Source organism: Musa acuminata, chromosome BXJ3-5 (assembly GCF_036884655.1).
Source record: "Musa acuminata AAA Group cultivar baxijiao chromosome BXJ3-5, Cavendish_Baxijiao_AAA, whole genome shotgun sequence".
NCBI lineage: Eukaryota > Viridiplantae > Streptophyta > Magnoliopsida > Zingiberales > Musaceae > Musa > Musa acuminata.
In genome coordinates, this window is record NC_088353.1 from 4,101,770 (window position 1) to 4,119,294 (window position 17,525).

Consider the following 17,525-nt stretch of genomic DNA (forward strand, 5'->3'; position numbering starts at 1 on the left):
ATTGTGTCATGAGGTCCCGTCATCTCTCATCAAAGTCTATCATGATATGGATCGATAATGGTCATGAACTATTCTAGACCGAGATAAGCGATGCCATCATTTAGAACCACAATGACTGAGAGCCCGAACCTAATGACACATGTGCAAAAGCATGCAACCTGGCCTCCAAGCCCCGATCTAATATGCAGCAATTCTTTGATGACCTTTAGGCCAAGTCTCCATCATTGGAATTCTCGAGAAGATCCAACACTTCATAACTATTTCAATTATAGTACTTGTCGCACAATTAACACCTCCATCTTCCCCAAGAACTCTATCAATTATGACAGAATGTAGGTGCTAGTCTATATTGCTCAAGGAAAGGTCAGGGTCACCCAAGATGTCTTGCATCGTAAAGACACAAAACGATAGAGCGAAAGCGATATGGTAGAGGAGGTGGTGAAGAACATTTAGGATATAAAAAAATTAAATAAAAAAACTTGGGACACCAAAAAACCAAAAAAAAAAAAGTCTTTCAAGTAAATTATCCATTATAATTGTCTTTCAAGATGCCTACATATACATATTATAGATTTATTTTCAATAAATCAATTAACATAATGTGATTGATTAGGAGCTTAGACAATCACTAAAATTCTTTAGAGAGGATAAAAAAAAGGTTCTTTGAGATTTGTGTAAAAGGGCCTGTGATGGAATATATATTTAGTGGGGATAACTAAAAGTCTTATAATTAATTTGAAGAATTTAATTTCTTTCATGAATATAAGTGAAATTTATTGAATCATGTTAATCTTATATTTTTTTATATATACTTTCGATTATTAATCTTAGATATTTTTAAAATTTAGAATTCTCCTCTGTACAATTAATAAATTATACACAAATGAAGACCGACAAGATGACATCAATTTTCAATTACATCAAAAATCTATAATAGTTGAGTTTATTTAAAGGTTTATCCTTAATTAGAGTTAGAATTAAATAGAAATTTTTATTTGTTAATCAGAATCTAAGGGCATCTATATATCATCAAATGTAAAAATTTAATGTTAAGATTAAAATTAAGTATCGTAATCTAAGGCTACATATCATTTAAACATAATAATCAACAGAGTATCTGTCGTGAAATAACACATCATGATCTACATACATAATCTACAAACAAAGTAAAACTAGATTTTTTTTCTCTCATCTTTTTATTTTTAAAATTATTGTAATTGATAAAGTAAAAAAGTATCTAGAAATAAGAGGAGAAATCTATGTGACGTGATCAAAGTAATTGACTATATATGGGCGAAAACAGAGATTTTAGGAAATATAATTAAGAGAGTAATCTTTTTAAGGTATTGTAACATGAATTTTCTTCCTATTGATCAGTAGATTCCAATTTAAATCTTAGTATATCTTAATCATTTAATTAGCATATAAAAAATCTAATAAGACTAGTACGGAGCAACCCAATTCAAAGGAGAGAGAGAAAGAGAGAGAGAGGTGCAGTGGAGAAAAAAGTGAGTTGCTTGTGTTTTCTCCCGGTTATAAACGTTTTCTGTGATTTGGTTCCTTAATTCCCTCTTCTTCTTCTCTCCTCTTTGAATTCGTCTCTCATCCTCCTCCATACACGTCATATGAATCACAGAAACCTCGAATCACTGTCTTAGTTACTGGCTGCAGCTTCTCCACAAGTCTTTTTCCTGGGTGCATATATCTTCTGAAAAGGCGGCCACACCATTTTTTTATTCGTATTGCTGATCTCTATCCACGCATAAGATATCCGCGGCGACTGCAATTCCAGTGAAGGAAGGGATACTTACTTTCCAAGCCTATCCCGATCTCCCTGAAGCCATTGGATCCGCTGTCATGCTATCTCCGCACCCTCTACCCTCTTCCCAGTTCCTTGGCCCCCGCGTCGCCCCTCCGCCCCGCCAGGTCGCCGCTGCCATCCTCTCCCCAAGGTCTCCACCCGTCGCCGCTGTCCTCCGTTCCCCGGGCGTCTCCAACCCGTCCCCAGAACTCCCCACCTCGCTCTACGAGGTCCTCGGCGTCCCCGCCTGGGCTAGCGGCCGGGAGATCAAGGCGGCGTATCGCGGGCTCGCGCTGAAATGCCACCCGGACGTCGGCGCATCCGCGGAAGAATTCATGCGTGTCCAAGCCGCCTACTGCACCCTCTCTGACCCCGACAAGCGCGCCGACTACGATCGCCAGCTGACGGCTTCGTCGGCGGCAGCCGCGTCGCTCGGCCGCCGTCACCGTTCGTCGTACTCGCGGACCGCGTCGTTCCCCGGAAACCGCCGCCGGACTTGGGAGACGGACCAGTGCTGGTAGGAGGCCGAATGTTCTGCCGCGACGTTAGTGGCCGTCAGATGGGATCCGAACGGCTGGATCTCAGCCTTATCATGATGCTACGACGATCCGACTACTGTGAAATTGTCAACGCCACAGCAGACTGACTTTCTCCTACCTTAATTTTGATTTTTCATTTTTTTGGCCAAAACAGTAATATATATATATATATATATATATATATATAATATGCAGAAGTGTAGTTTTACAAATATGTAATAGTAATTTAAATATTATGAATTAATAGAAGGAAGGAAAAAACAGAGATATGAATGTAAGTCATGTTTGAGATGATTGTGATATAGCAACTGCTTGGAAGTGTCTTAAATTAAGTGGTTGTGAGCACTAAGAACCATATCTTTGTCATGGTTGTGGCTCATGAAGCAGGAAAGAAAAGGGTAGAATCCAGAGTGCTGATGACCTTAGGCAATTTGATTCACAAAACATCTTGCACTGAGATCATGAGCTCTGTTTGGGTTCAAGTTGCCTCTCCTGAGCATGCAACTTGCCTTTGGCCATGAATCTTGTGGCTGTTGACATCGGCGTCCTGAGAAAATTAGACACGAATGACAGAAGCACGCAAAGACTATAATTTTCTTACCATGTGCAGGAAGAACACCTTTCTCTTTGCTTGTGCACATAGCCAAGTCAATGAGCTTATCACTCCGGTGAGTGCAAGCCACAAGTTTGGACAGCACCAACTCCACAGACCTCGTAGATGATTCCAGTCCAAGATACTGGTGGCATTAAATGACTCAAATTGGCCAAATCTTCCTAATCAATGTCCAAAAGAGATTGGTGAGTGGAGCATGAATTCATCGAGGTTGTGTGGGCTGTCGCTTTTGAACATGAAAGGTAAAACGTAAGAAGCCTTCGTGGCCAGATCTTGCGGATAACATACATACCCTTCAACATACGTAACCCAAGGCTTAGCCGCCGGATAACTTCAAGATATCTATCTTCGCATGCATTTCTATTACACTTGCATGTTTAATGTATTCTATCAAAATCTATGTGCGCCACTGTTTAGATAAGCTTGCGACCAGTCAAGGCTAAAAGCTATTTCTTCCAACTTAGTCATCTTCCGTATCAAGATGACCAAGTCAAAGGAGGAGAATAGTTGCAGCTACGCAATCTCTTAAGCTTACGTCTGAGATTTAGGCTTTGACTAACTCAAGCTGACATCCAAAGCTAAAATTGCAGCTAAGCCTGGAGATAGCGAACAACGAAGGCAACGCGCAGACTGTAGTAGACGAGAAACAATTTCGAACATAATTTTCTACTTTATACGAAATATTTTTTGCTCGGTAATCCGATTTCTTCCGTCTCTTCAACGACTCAGCTTAAGCACAGGCAGCAATGCTTGTGAGAATATTTGTAATATTATTGATGAATAATAACAAGTTGATTATATGGATGGAGCGGTAGATAAATGGAACCAATTTCATTTTCGAAAATTATAGTACGAGTTTGTGTCGAAATTGGTCGAATGTAATGCAATATTGATGGATTGGAGATGTGATCCAACCTGAAATGGTCATCATCAAGAAACATAGGTTGGTGCCGTAAGATGAGCGACAAGAATGCGGCGCTCCAGCCGTCGTTAGTGGATGTGATGGCTTGACCGCAGCTCGTCAATGAAAGGATATATGAAGGCCTATGTTAATTAGATGTAGTCCACTTAATCTGATTTGAGGTAAGAACACACGATAGGGTTACACTCAACCTGGCTTTCCTTTTTTTTTCTAATTAGTCTCTTCCAATATTGTTGAAAATATCATGTTTCTAATTAACAAACTCGATAGGATTGATTCTCGTAACAAACTCAATAGGATTTTTTTTTCAGTTTTATATAATTCTTTCTGCATTTCATAGATGAAAAGGAAAGGAGATCCATTTTTTTCTTAAAAAAAATGTACCGATCCATACAGAAATGAATAAATCTAGAAAAATATTTTGTATGAATTATTTTTAGAATAATTTTTAAAAAATATTTAACTTTAGATTTTTATCGTAGAGTGTCCTAATTTTAAAAATTCCCATAGCGCCTCGACTATATGAAAAAAATCATTTTACCCTTATAACATTAAAATATATTTTATCATTTTATCCCTAGTCGCCTAACCCATCAACCCTTGCCTGTAGTTGCGGTGCTCATCGAGGGCTCTGAGTGATGATGGACCCTCGCATGAGGACTACAGGGGGTGACGAAAAAACAAGGGCCAGCAAAGAGAGATACATAGTCCTCATACAATAGCTACAAGAGAAGGGAACTAACCTTACATGACAGACCATTGTGTGAGGGCTAGGAACGATGATAGACCCTTGCACAAGAGATACAGATGATGATGGGATGACGAGAGTCAATAGAAGGGGGGATTATGTGAGGAAGGTGGCTAGCCCTCTTGTCATTTTATGAGAAAAATGACAATAATATGATCCTCGATCTCCTTATTTTAAAATAATCATTGTCAAATCCAGCTCTAACTTCAACGAATATCGTCTATTCAATTCAGAATTAAAAGATAATTTGACATTTATTCCATCAATCTATATCATAAATTAGTTCAAAAAATCAAGTAGTAATTATTTTGGTTAAATGCTGTTAGTGCACAGTACTCTAGCCGTAGTATAAAGAGGCTAGCAATGGTTAAGTCTATGATTAATATAAAATTAATCGTAATGATTGAAGATATAACACAAAAATAATAAAGGTTTAGGACAAGTCCTTTTCTTTATTAATATTCATTATTTTGATAGTAGAGTTTACCTACTCAAAATTTGAAGATAGTGGCAAAGCAGAGCATAAGTTCGAATCGGCTCTTTTTCCGGTGTCCAACGAAAAATATTCATGATATGCTTGTTTTTCTTGGAGTTTCATTCAGATGCTAAGTGTAGATGGACTTTGCTGGTAAGAAGGAATGTTCAAACATATATCAACTCCTTCCTAATAGCCTAATCTCTCTACATTAATTGGATATAAATTTAGTTGTACTCTTAAAATCTTGTCTTAGGTCGATTCCATCCCATCCCGTTTAAGTTTTTTTAGTGCCTAATCATTAGCGATGTCTTCATCGACTTCGAAGCGGCATCGATGGGGGACAAACTTCGAGAGATAGATGCAGCATCATGTTCTTTTCCTTACAGAACTATTGTCATGAAATAAAGAAGGCAAGAACAAAGGCACAGCTGGCCGACTGAGATCGATGAGACCTCGGCTTTCGTATGAGGATCCGATAGGAAGACTGAAACGTCCCCATTATTTTCTGACCTGCAAAAGGAGTAAAGGATAGCTTGGAAAGCGAAGGAACCATAAGGCAAAAAAGAGGCTCAAAAACGTCTCTTCCTTCAAAAGTACACTGCGGATGATGGATGGGTATAAGCCATTCCATCAAAGTGCCCTTTAAAATGTCTTTGCCAGACCAAGGCCTGGGCATGGCATGCATCAGCTCATATCACACTGAGATTCCATCCTGGTGCCCTTCGCCAGACTGCCACAACATAAGACAACTCCTTTGTCGTCCCACAGCTCTTTCGTCTCTATAGCAGACAACTCATCACGTACCAGTTTGCCGTCTTTAAAGCGATGCATCCGATCTTTCCTAGTCATACATGATCTGGAACTTGCGATGGTGCGGACGTCTCATGCTACAAACCTAACTGCGTCTATCGTATGTCACACCGAGTTGTAAGATTACATGAACCAAGTGTTAGTACAGCAATGCTATTTATGAGAGTGTTTTGAAGTGTAATTCCTGAAACCTCTCGAGGCTTTTTCTGATTGTGAAAGCGCTGTGGAGTATGAAGGACCTATCTGGAGTCAAAAGAAGCATGAATATGGAACGATGTCCACCAAACAACTATACCTATAATGACCATCATTGCGCTTGTGGGCGTGTTCTTCTTTTCTTTTTTCTTTCCGATAGATTGTGTCTCACATTGGGAGGGAGTAAAGCTCAACAGCTACCAGTAATGGCAGGAGAGCTTTCCCCTAAGTGATCAGAAATAAAGCAAGACAATGACGCAGTTGCAGCAATGCAGGGCGAGAGAAAATTATGATAGTGGCAGAGTTTTCCCAGGCGAATATGACAATAGAATTAGCTGCATCTGACATTAATCAGATCTTGGTAAACTCGTTACAATCCTCAACAAAGAAAGAAATCGCTAGTAGCTTTAACTGGAACAGTACTAGCACAAATTAACATGCCCATCTTGCTTGCTCGCATGCCTGCCTGCTTCTTTTCTACTACGGAGCATATTAGCCTAAACAAAGTGCTACTAATAAAAAACCACGCATATACTCGTACATTTGTTTTCGTTTCGCATTGGTAAGGCTTGATGGCTCACAGCACAGCTTCCCAGAAGAACTGACGAGCAGGAAGCACCGGCTCACGGCCGGCCGTGGTGGTAATGGTGATGGTGAACGAAGTAGGAAGGTGCAGGAGACGGCGATGGGATAATGGCCGGATCGGTGGCGTTTTGAGCGTTGCTGGGAAATGGTGTTGGGGTGAGGGTGGGCATGGGCGGCGGACATTGGTAGCACTTGGCGAAGAGGCCGAACGTGTTGATCTGGCGGATGAAGTTGGTCATGCTGGCCCATCCTCCCAGCCCGAACCCCACCACCAACACCCACGCCACCACGAACATGTTCATCATGTAAGCGCCGATCCACCCCCCGACGAGCCTCGGCGGCCGCTCCACTGCGTGCTGCAAAATACACAACATACCAATACAAAACCATGTTACAAATCAAGTGTGTCCATTTGGTGAAAGAAAGTGAAGAAGCAATCGTATTTGCCAAATCCATACTATACATCGTATCTGCATTCAGCAATTTATTCGCGTTATAAACAGCGGCCCATATTTTGTCTTGACATGGCATGATACCCGTTCTAATTTATTCGTGGTATTCTATTACCACTTGAGATACGTAGTATTGTTATCTTGTGGCCCCCACTTGAGATACGTAGTATTGTTAAGTTAAAATAACAAAGATCATTTGGCACTCTAATATTCGTCGTTCTTTACTGCTTCAGATGCATTGATACTAATCGCAGCGTAAATTATAGCTACCATCTACCAAGTTCAACGGTAAAGTACCTCGCGAGCTACGGCGGATCGGAAGGTGAACATGTGAGCGAGCGCGGGGATGACGTAGACGGTGAAGCTGACGAGCAGAGATCCCACGGCCGAGTTGATTGGCCCGAAGAAGGGGAAGATGATGGCCAGGAACCATATGGGGACCACCACCGGCAGGCGCGCCGCCGCCCGCTTGCACAAGCTGCGGCAGTCGTGCAGGCCGATGGCCTTCTCCCACACAAAGTACAGCGGCGTGCACGCGAACCCGAAGGTGATGAACTGGTGGATGAGCATTAGCACCACCGCCGCGTCGCGGAACGCCGTCCTGGGCAGCAGTGAGAAGGCGTTCGAGTGGTTGAGCAGCGCGTCACCGAAGGCCCAGTACACGCTCGCGGCCGACGGCAGGGTGAGCGTCAGCACGTACAATGTGGCAAGCAGGTAGATGGCCTTAAACTTCTGTGGCTTCCACATCGCATGCATGATCTCCCTGTCACGTTCATGTTCATGGAACGGTTCAACACAAGGTAAAAAAATATGATCATGTAACAACACTATGATTTTAAGTTAACTAAAGAGATGATCGCTTGCTTTTCTGCATAACTGAAAAGAGATTTTAGTTCCTCGAAAGAAGATAAGCTTTGTTTGTGTGCGTAAAGTGTCCAGGTCACGCTCAGCCTCTGTTGTATCAGGCTGTGTAGGTGTGCATATGTCCTATTCTGTGCAGGCGGTATCAAATGATGTTCCTGCTAAAAGTAAAAGTAGTAACATACTTTGGAATGGATAGCATTACATTTTCTGGGAAAGCTTGTTTGACGGTACAAGTAGCGAACGCGAAAGTGGGGACTAGTGAGAGGAGAAGAACTGTCAGTGGAGACAGAAGGAGATATCGATGCTTCTTGAAACTACGAGGTACTACTTGTGTGATTAGAGAACGGAGGGATGTAAATGTCTTCAAACTAGGAAGGAACATTATGATTTAAGCATTGCAACTCCCACTTATTCAATTTAGAAACTAAGTGGAAGCGTATCATTTTCTTAAAAGAAAATAAAGATGCTTAAAGTGTTGGTGTTCGGAACAAGGTAGAGAGTAGTGTGGATGGTCCCATATACTACAGCTAGTCAAAGAAGCAGACAGATGATGCATATATTACGAAGAAAATCCAAAAATAAATAGATCAAAAGGTAAGGGGAGTGTGGACCGATCACATCACATGGGCAAGTGTGCAATTTTCTATGCATGCTGATCTACAAATGTTGGTGTTTGCTTTGTTTTACGTTGTGTACTTGGATGGAACCTATGTGTTGTCGCCTTACACTGTGACAGCGTGCCCACCGAATGTGTAGAGGATGTTTGTGGCGCCTGTAAAGTAGAGAACCAGCTTCGTTGGCCCCGAATGCTTCACCCCTTCCACCTGCCGCCATTTCGGCACCCAACCAACGACAACCCAGCAACACACGTTATGAAAGATGAGATCAAAAGCGAGTAACCCAAAAGAGATGCAATGGCTAGCTTTTGTTCTGCTTGCATACCTGGCCATGGAGGAGGGACGCGATGGTGAGATACCAGGCGGTGTAGGTAGTCATGACCAGGCCCAGAAAGGACCATATCCTGTAGTTATGGAAGGAGGGGATGAAGACTGTGGTGGCACAGCAAGCGCCAAAAATATAAGTCCAAGTCCTCTTATCCAACTTGTCGTTGATGTAATATATGTTGCTGCAGCCACAAGAGACGTCCGAAGGTGTTCGGCACCAGATTAGCAATTTATCTACACTTGTATGCCGGAACAATGAAGACAAATATGCATACCTAGCACAAGCGATGAGCTGAATGACAGAACCAAAGAGAAGAAAAGTGCAGTTGAAGGCCAATCCGACATTCCTCCAATGCTTCCCGAGTAGCCCGTCCAGGACCTCAAACCACTTCATTTGATAACGAGAGTACAAAGAAAGCCAAATCCATGTAAGTAAAGGATATGTAGAGTTGGATCAGTATAGACACCACAGACGTACTCAGCAGGGAAAGAGATGAGAACCTGAATGACATGGTTCCTAAAGTCGACCTTCTCCCTCTCTTTCCTGGTTCTGTACTCCACATAGAGAATGCTGATGAGGTACGCTGTCCAGCTCCCCATCAAACCATAGAATAGTTGGAATAAGATTCCACTCAACATTCCCAGTTGCGAGAAGGAGTAAGGCAGAGTCAGCAGCACCTGAGCCACCTGAATGAAATCCGAGGCAGACAACCTCAAACGATGTTACTCGTCTAGATCAAATGAAAGAAAACAAAAAGAGACGTGGGAAGAGTGAACGGGAGAAGAAGAGCCTCACCTGGTTTGAGGCACAACTGAACCAGGCGTCATAGGCCGAGCCGCCGTGCCAGAGGAGGCCAGAGAGCCTCGACTTGATGGCCTTCTCTTCCCCATCCTGCTCCATCTCTACGTACCTTCCAACCATCACAGTCTCCACCACCTTCTCCTCGTTTCCGTTCGACGTCGACCCCATCTCTTCCTTCTTGGTGACCCACTATCTTCGTCTCTCCCTATCTCTGTTTCTTGCTGCTTGAGAAGAGGCTGGTATAATGTGATGGTTATCGATGTCTGGAACTCAATGTGGGAGCAAAGGCACTGGGCCTTGTATTTATACAGGTTAAAGAGAGCGATACAGAGGGACAAAGAGTCAGTGTGGTGATGAGTTTGGTTTGGCCTCTCTCACTTTTACCAGAGGCTTTGAGGCGGCAGCAGCAGCATTAAAGAAACGAGAGCAGGAAGAGGGAAGAGAGGGATTAAATTTGGAGGACAACAGGGCCGGTTTGTTCTGGACCGTTGGTTCTGGGTTAAATTATACCGTGCACTCATGCGAGCGTGGCGCTACTGTTGCGCACGAGCGGCTCGGTCCGGTTCCCGAGTCACAACCCACCACCTCCCCCTCCTCCGCCGGTTCGCGCATCGTCATTCACTACCACAATACAAACCTTCGCCCCAGGCCAGCCATATATATTAATTATCACCGCTGCTGCATGTTGCTTGCTGCTCACTGCTTCCACTGCACTACGTAATTCCTGAATCACCCAGGCATCCCCATATTCTGCTTTTTGTTCTTCGTCACTAAATGCGACTATACGAGATCAAGATAATTGCATCCTCGCATGGTTGGTCATTTATCATATCGAAATATGCTAATCGACTTTAGGTGCGGTGAACCGGCTTAAAGCTGCGACTCGAGGGGCCCCCAGTGAAGAGATGAGATGAATGGACGGGCGGTCGAGCGAGCGAGACTACCAAACAAACGATACATGGAAAAAGCTTGCATGTTTTGGAGAGGGTTAGACCGAGAGAGACGAGACGGGTGAAGGCGAGAGTGGCGACGAAGCACGTCTCGAGACGGCGAAGAAAGAATTATGGAAAGGAGCAACAGGGCATGATTGCGGCCGAACAAGCGTGTCACCTTTATGTGCTGCGAAGAGGGGGCCTCTTCCCCACACTATTATAAGCCCCGCTAAAGGAGCTTTTACCACATGGGACGCCCGCTGCAAAAGATTTATTATTCATCAATACAAAATAAATCAATATTTATAATTGGTTTATCGATGAATATTAATGATAAATAAAGGGGAAATACACACAAGGCTTGAGGTGAGGTCCCCACAAGGGGGGCCCAGAGTGTTTGGGCCGTGCGCCCTGCGAGAGCGGCAACCCCCTTCAGCGACATTCCTCCCCCTCCCATTTCTTTTCTACTGTCGAGGTCTGGTGCTCCTCCCCCGTTCTCCCTTTCGGAACACCCACCCGCAGAGTCACATGGACTGCTTCCATATCCCGAGTCGGGCGACGTCTCCGCCACTGTTCTCCCTGTTTCTTATGACATTTCCCTTGGTTTTCTCATTGGATGCATCATTGCAGTTACTTGTATCTTCTGCCACAATTACTTGTATATTGTTGCACGATTTGGTAGTAAGCAATTTCCCAGGCTTGCCTTCCTCTAGAAAAGACTGGCTACTTGCAAGTAAGAGCCAATACACCTTTTGGCAGGGAGGACAAGGTGTCTGCTTGCATGCTTTTTTTTTTTTTGTGGTTAAGTTGCAGCATATACAGTCGATATCATACCATTGTTGTACACACGACATTTCTGATTCTGGCAGAGTTGGTCTGCTAAGCGTAATGATAGTGAGTTTGCAAGAGTTACAGCTGTGCTTAGGGCCTTTAAAGTATCACAAGTCACTTTCCATTGTTTGTTTCTGTAGTAAGAGCCAGCCAATACACTGTGAAGTATGCAGGCTTGCTTCTTTGTTGCTCCTTCGAGCTAAAAATGGTGTACCTCAAATTAAAATTATATTATTCCTTACAAATTAATTAGGATGATTGTGTCTTCCTTCGAAATTACTTGCTATTTTATTCATTCCCCTTTTCTTTTCTTGTGGATTCGAGTAGAAACATTCCATGAAACAAGTATCTATACCAAGAACGAACATCTTTTCTCCTCCAGGAATTATTTTCCATCAAGTAAGCATCAGTCTGGATCGGTCTAAATCGGGTTGACATTTGAGAGTTCCCAGCACCGCGTGACTTGCCGAGGAAAAATTCGAAGTGACCTTCGGGTGGTATTCAAATGGTGGGACTTTGATGCGTCTCGTCGTTCAACAAAGAAACTTGCTTTTGACTAATTACCATTCACGATCCCAAAGAATGCGTCTTCTCCAAATGATACCGGAGGTTGACATCCAACAATCTTTCTTCATGATTGAAGAGAACGACCGAGCTGGTCGCCATGATTTCATGAACCCTTCTTTCGGCATCACTTCTCCTCCTAATTCGTCGAGCCTTGTCTTGTGCTGGTCTACGGAGTTATCCACAAGTACATATGCACCCCCCCAGTTCGGAGCTTTAGCTTTTGCTTTAGCTCGTCTATAAACTTGTGTTTGTTCGCAATGGACCCCTTCAACTTGGTTTAGCAATCATTGAAGCTATCACCCACCTCCATCAACAAGGTTGATCTGATGAACATTTGTGTCCGTTTTATCCGTGGATGCAAACCAGTGTCCGCATTAACAGGAGGAAGATGACGCAGAACTGTGAGCGCTCAGCTCACATTGCCATGGATGGTGGAGTCGCGCACTGGAATGTTGGGCTCATGATTCGCTCGCAGTTTGTGTTGCACCGAGCACGGTGCGAAAGGATCTTTAGCTTTTGGCGCACCAGGCGGGCATCTCATCATGCATGGTTTCTCTAGACAAGAGCCCCCTGTTTCGTTGTGGTGCTCTCCTCAGGGGATCCTCTCGCTACCCAACACCGGCAGCGGCTGTGGGCTCTCTCGACGATGGTCCCCAGCTCCACAACACAGCCCTCACACTTTGCCGCTGCCCGTATGCACAACATGATGGCATCCCTCGTCATCTCCTCTGCAATCTGCATCATGTTGTCTTCCAGAGAGCCTCCTTCCCCTCCTCTTTCTTTTCGGGCGAGCGAGACGCAAACCTCAAAACTCACTTCCCCTAGCTATGACCGGACGCCAGTGTGGTCAATGTTGGTGATCCATTAGCCGGCATGGATTAAAGAGGCCCTCGTTTTGTGCCAAAAGAAGCGAAGATTTGTTTCTGCTTTACTGGTTCGTTTGACTTGTGCTCTCCACTGGCTTACATCACCACGGGGACCTCGTTCGAGGGCACGACAGAAAGAGTGGGACAGGATGATGCGAGAAAGATGATGAGCTTTGTGGCATATGAAGGAATCCAATCGAAAAGCTCGCGGAAATTGGCATCATAACACCGGTGCTTTTTCGAGGATTGAAGAACACGACCCATGTGAGGTGGTGTGCGCATGGAGTCGAGCTCTGCTGGTGATCTGTGAATAGCCAGCTGGGATAACCTAGTCGTTGAATCTTGTATTCTATACGTATAGTAGACATTTTTGTACGTGGTCAAATGGTGACCCAAAGGACTTCAACGAGATGGTGAGTGTGACTGCAGACTCCGATGGATGGGCCAAAGCAACAGATTGGGCCGGACAGGAGGATTGGGGCTCCCGGTGATGTGAGCCCGTCCCATGTCACATATGTGTACAATAACATTTTAGGGCTAATTATGGATTATTATTATCATCTTTAGCATTCTAGTTTTTATATTTTAAAAATTATATTATAATTATATACTTATAAAAATAAAATATTTAATCATGTTTTTTCTCATGTTGTCGACTCTGCTGAGGAAAATATTTACTCCCGATATATAAAAAAATAAATTATTTTATAAGATATGATATTAGTATATACTCTTAATACATAAGAGTGTATAACATATTTCATCATGTCTTTTCATTATTGTTCCATAAATCATTTTTCACTCTTTGAATAAACGCAAATTTATCACTCCATTTAGATTTAAGGGGATGGAATTTTTATGTTGATGAGGTTATTTTAATCAACTTTACGGTCAACGCTATCCCTATGAATATAAATTCTAGAATATCCAAAAAAAGATCATTCATCGCATTAATTGTACCTCCAAAGACTTTTGTAGAATGATAATAATAATCATAAAAAAGTTAAACTCTTAAGCAAAGATTGTATCATCTCTTTTAAAGATGTTGAGGGTTTATGTATCAAAGACCTTCATTTTGTAAGGAAAAGTATAGGTGCTCAAAGAATCATTCATTTGATCGATAATGATCTACTCTTATGAGTCACTTTCCTTTTGATTGAATATGATACCCTGCACTCCTAGTATTCAAATCCAAAATCTAATTTATCTTCGGTCTGGAAATATATACCTCGAACTCTTTTGCTTACTCATTAGTAATGATCATTCCGTTCATATTTGTCTTGACCTCTAGTTTGATATAGTTTGATAATATTTCTCTAAACATATCGTTTGGCCTATTTAATATTAACTTAGTAGATTAGGTTTTTATTATTTTTAATTTTATTATCAGGAATGCTTGAATCTTCGTCTCGATATTTTACCTAAATCTTATAGCAAAAATCTTAGCTATAAGTTCCATTCATCCCTCACGATAATAAATGGGTTTTTGATGTCTATATCTTTTAAAAATAATAAACTATCTAATGATAGTAATTGGATTGGTTGGAAGATAATTTGGGATTTATTCATCCTTTCCAAAGGTAAAATATTCTTATGAAAATTTATTTGACATCACCTCCTCACCTCAAGTTGGCTTTCTCCTCCCCCTATCCCTATATATATATATATATATATATATATATATATATATATATATATATATATATATATATATATATATATATATATATATATTAGAAGTTTTATCATAAATTCTCTCTAGCTTCTCTAGAACGATCACAATAATTATCTTTTTCATAATCATCATTATTAGCCTTTTTATATTTATCATCTTAGGAATTGAAATCACTTATGCTTATCTTTTAAAATGTGATAGTTTGATCTCTACATGTAATGATAATGGTGACATAGGTTATTGATAAAGTATATTTCATATCTCGATCACCTCATGATCTATGTCACGATCCACCTCTAGCGTCAGCACAAACGTGGGCCCTCGTGACATGGACCAAGCGCTATATCGGCTACACCACAGCAAATTCGGCATAAGGGTCGCCTTTCTCCTGCACCGAGCTGAAGCCCATATAGGGAGGTGTCCTCTCGGTAAGTCCCGTTCCGAAAAGCTCGACACGGTGCCGCATGGCGTCGTTCCACGCATACCGAGTGATAATCATACGAAGGTACGAACTCGTCACTCGAGGGGTTGGCCGTCACATCAAATCTACGTACGACTAACCCTCGGGTATCAATATAAAAGCCCATGACTGACATCTGGTTAGGGGATGGAAAAACAAGTGATAAACCACTAACTTAATCTATGTGGGCCCAAGTTGAGAATCCCTTGACCCAAGTCTGTGTGCAGGGACACGTCCACTCCCAAGCCAGCTCAATATCACATTGAAGACCCGACCACCCTGACCTTTGATCCAACCCGGCCTTGGTACCGCCTCCGGTCGATCGAGAGACACGCTCCCAAACGTTGATGACTCCGGACATCAATCTATCGACCAAGCCGTGCTAACTCCTCGGCCCAAAACACGTAAGTTCACCTAACAGATACCTTCTCAAATATAATGATGGCTCCACGCTTGTCGTATGATACTCAACTTCCCATACAACCTTCCCATTACGAATTGGATGTTGTGCCCTTAAGGAATGATTACTCGTAACCTTGCAGAAATGAGTTCGATATCCAATTGTCCATTTAGATTGCCACCAATTCATCTCATCAATCACCAACCATGAAACATTTTCATGGTCCAACCATACCACTCTGCATGACATCAACTATCTCGTCAACTCTTTTTCCTCCATTCAATCGTACTATATCCCTTGAAAACTTAACCATGTTACATCTTCTTCGGCTCACATTACTAAATCAAGACTTGTTTGTCAATTCCGAGGATATGATTGTTGTACAAACATTAATTCTTTTATTCTTTCTACAGCAGTAGAATAGAGTGATTGAATTCTTATTTTTGTTTCTTTAAAGAACTAGGTGGACATGGTGGTTGACGGCGTGCACCACTGGCCTATTATCCAAGAGGGAGGTGTTCGCTAAAGATGGGAGACGAAGCATTGCTTCGGGCGGTTGCTATTCTAGCAGGAGGTGTTTGTTGAAGCCAAGAGATGAAGCGCTACTATGTGACGTTAATTCCTTGGTATCTATCCGAGCAAAGCAGGAGGTGTTCGCTGAAGGTAGAAGACGAAGCACTACTATGTGACGTGGTGAGAGCTCTAAGATTGTGTGTTACTTATGGGCATAGTACCACCCGCATGGCAACAGTTAGTAGTCATATCAATACTAACGTGGAGCCTCTGGATTGATATGATGCATTGCATCGAAGTGACACCTTGGACTTGGATGGAACAGTCGCATGTTTCCGTGCTGTCCGAAACCGTACGAAATGACGTCACATAGCACAGAGCTGCTTCGGAAAGCTCAGAACAACGTCGCGCCTCATGAATCCGTTCAAATCAATTGGCGCTCACACAAGAGGTACAGGTTGACCGTCCGATGAGTCACTTGCCATTAACAGATCACATACGATCGACACTCATTCGTAGATATAAAAGTCGATCTCCTGATCGATGTCGGAGGGAGGACTTTGAACATTCAACTCCCTCTTACTCCACTCGATGCTAACTTAATTTTTGAAAGGTTCGAGTTAGGAAATCTTCCTCTTGACTTCGACCTGAGTGCAGGAGCCTAGCAATGAAGAAGCATGTCACTCGCCAAGAGAGAAGACAGCACCCGGGAGACTAAGACTCAACTCAACTCAATGCTCACTTCATCTACCCGAGCATCTGCGTGGGCAATCTTGCACATCCGGGATTGGACCGAGCGGTGCTGACATCTTGATCACGACATAAAGGTTCACCAACAACCCAAACGAAGTATTATGATGAATGTAAACCAAATATAAACTTCAATGTATGTAAAAAAAACAAAGCACTAGAAAAATAAAAAACACACATGATCTTGTAATCTTGTAATATGAAGCGGAATAAGTTGTTAGATAAGACATACATAAGAACTTGCATTCATCATAATCTTATTGATCATGTCGCCAATAAAACCTTAAAAGATGGGCCATCAAGAGCGGAGACAAAGCCCAAATAAAGATTGGGTCCATATCGATCCATCCAAAAACAAACACCAATTCAGCTGCCGGAGACGTACTTGGGGGGTGATTAATAAGCTGGACAAGTGGTGCTCTTTTTAACCTCCGCAAAGTTGGGAATCAATCGGAGCTTTACTTTGACTTCTTTCTTTTCTTTTTATCGCCTTATATATATACATATATAAACTGTTCGTTTTTGCGGAAACTTATGCAGTGGACGTTTGACGCTGTTGCAAAATCTATACTCGTTCTTAACCAATCACTTTTGCTTTTGTCAACTCATAGCCGTGTAAAAGCCCCGAGCCTAATCACCGAAGCACTTACCAGCTTTAAATGATGTGGAATGAATGATACACCATCATGACCAATGCTGCCATTTCCACGTCACCATGGAAGGAGATCACGAGGCCAAAGATAGCCAAGCATCCTATAAATCGAGCCACGCGGTCCCT

General features: G+C 42.5%; 2 protein-coding genes across 2 annotated transcripts; one reads left to right on the forward strand and one right to left on the reverse strand.

Annotated features, from left to right (window-relative positions):
• The first annotated feature begins 1,740 nt into the window (after positions 1–1,740).
• Positions 1,741–2,618, forward strand: LOC135639209 (chaperone protein dnaJ 11, chloroplastic-like). Its single transcript, XM_065153009.1, has one exon. The coding sequence runs from the start codon at positions 1,858–1,860 to the stop codon at positions 2,320–2,322; it is 465 nt and encodes a 154-aa protein (XP_065009081.1). The 5' UTR covers positions 1,741–1,857; the 3' UTR covers positions 2,323–2,618.
• Positions 2,619–6,426: 3,808 nt separating this feature from the next.
• LOC103984558 (auxin transporter-like protein 3) lies at positions 6,427–10,151 on the reverse strand. The gene is made up of 7 exons (XM_009402076.3): positions 9,748–10,151; positions 9,453–9,638; positions 9,227–9,339; positions 8,950–9,133; positions 8,734–8,831; positions 7,441–7,906; positions 6,427–7,047 (listed from the first exon to the last, which is right to left on the reverse strand). The coding sequence occupies exons 1-7, from the start codon at positions 9,919–9,921 to the stop codon at positions 6,730–6,732; spliced, it is 1,539 nt and encodes a 512-aa protein (XP_009400351.2). The 5' UTR covers positions 9,922–10,151; the 3' UTR covers positions 6,427–6,729.
• Between the last annotated feature and the right edge of the window lie 7,374 nt (positions 10,152–17,525).

Excerpts from the sequence above, each read along its gene's own strand:
- LOC103984558 (XM_009402076.3), bottom strand. The coding sequence starts at position 9,921 with ATGGGGTCGACGTCGAACGGAAACGAGGAGAAGGTGGTGGAGACTGTG. Across the intron at positions 9,639-9,747 it reads TCAGTTGTGCCTCAAACCAG|GTGGCTCAGGTGCTGCTGAC; the intron begins GTGAGGCTCTTC and ends GATTTCATTCAG. Across the intron at positions 7,048-7,440 it reads GATCCGCCGTAGCTCGCGAG|CACGCAGTGGAGCGGCCGCC; the intron begins GTACTTTACCGT and ends TGTATTTTGCAG.
- LOC135639209 (XM_065153009.1), top strand. The coding sequence starts at position 1,858 with ATGCTATCTCCGCACCCTCTACCCTCTTCCCAGTTCCTTGGCCCCCGC.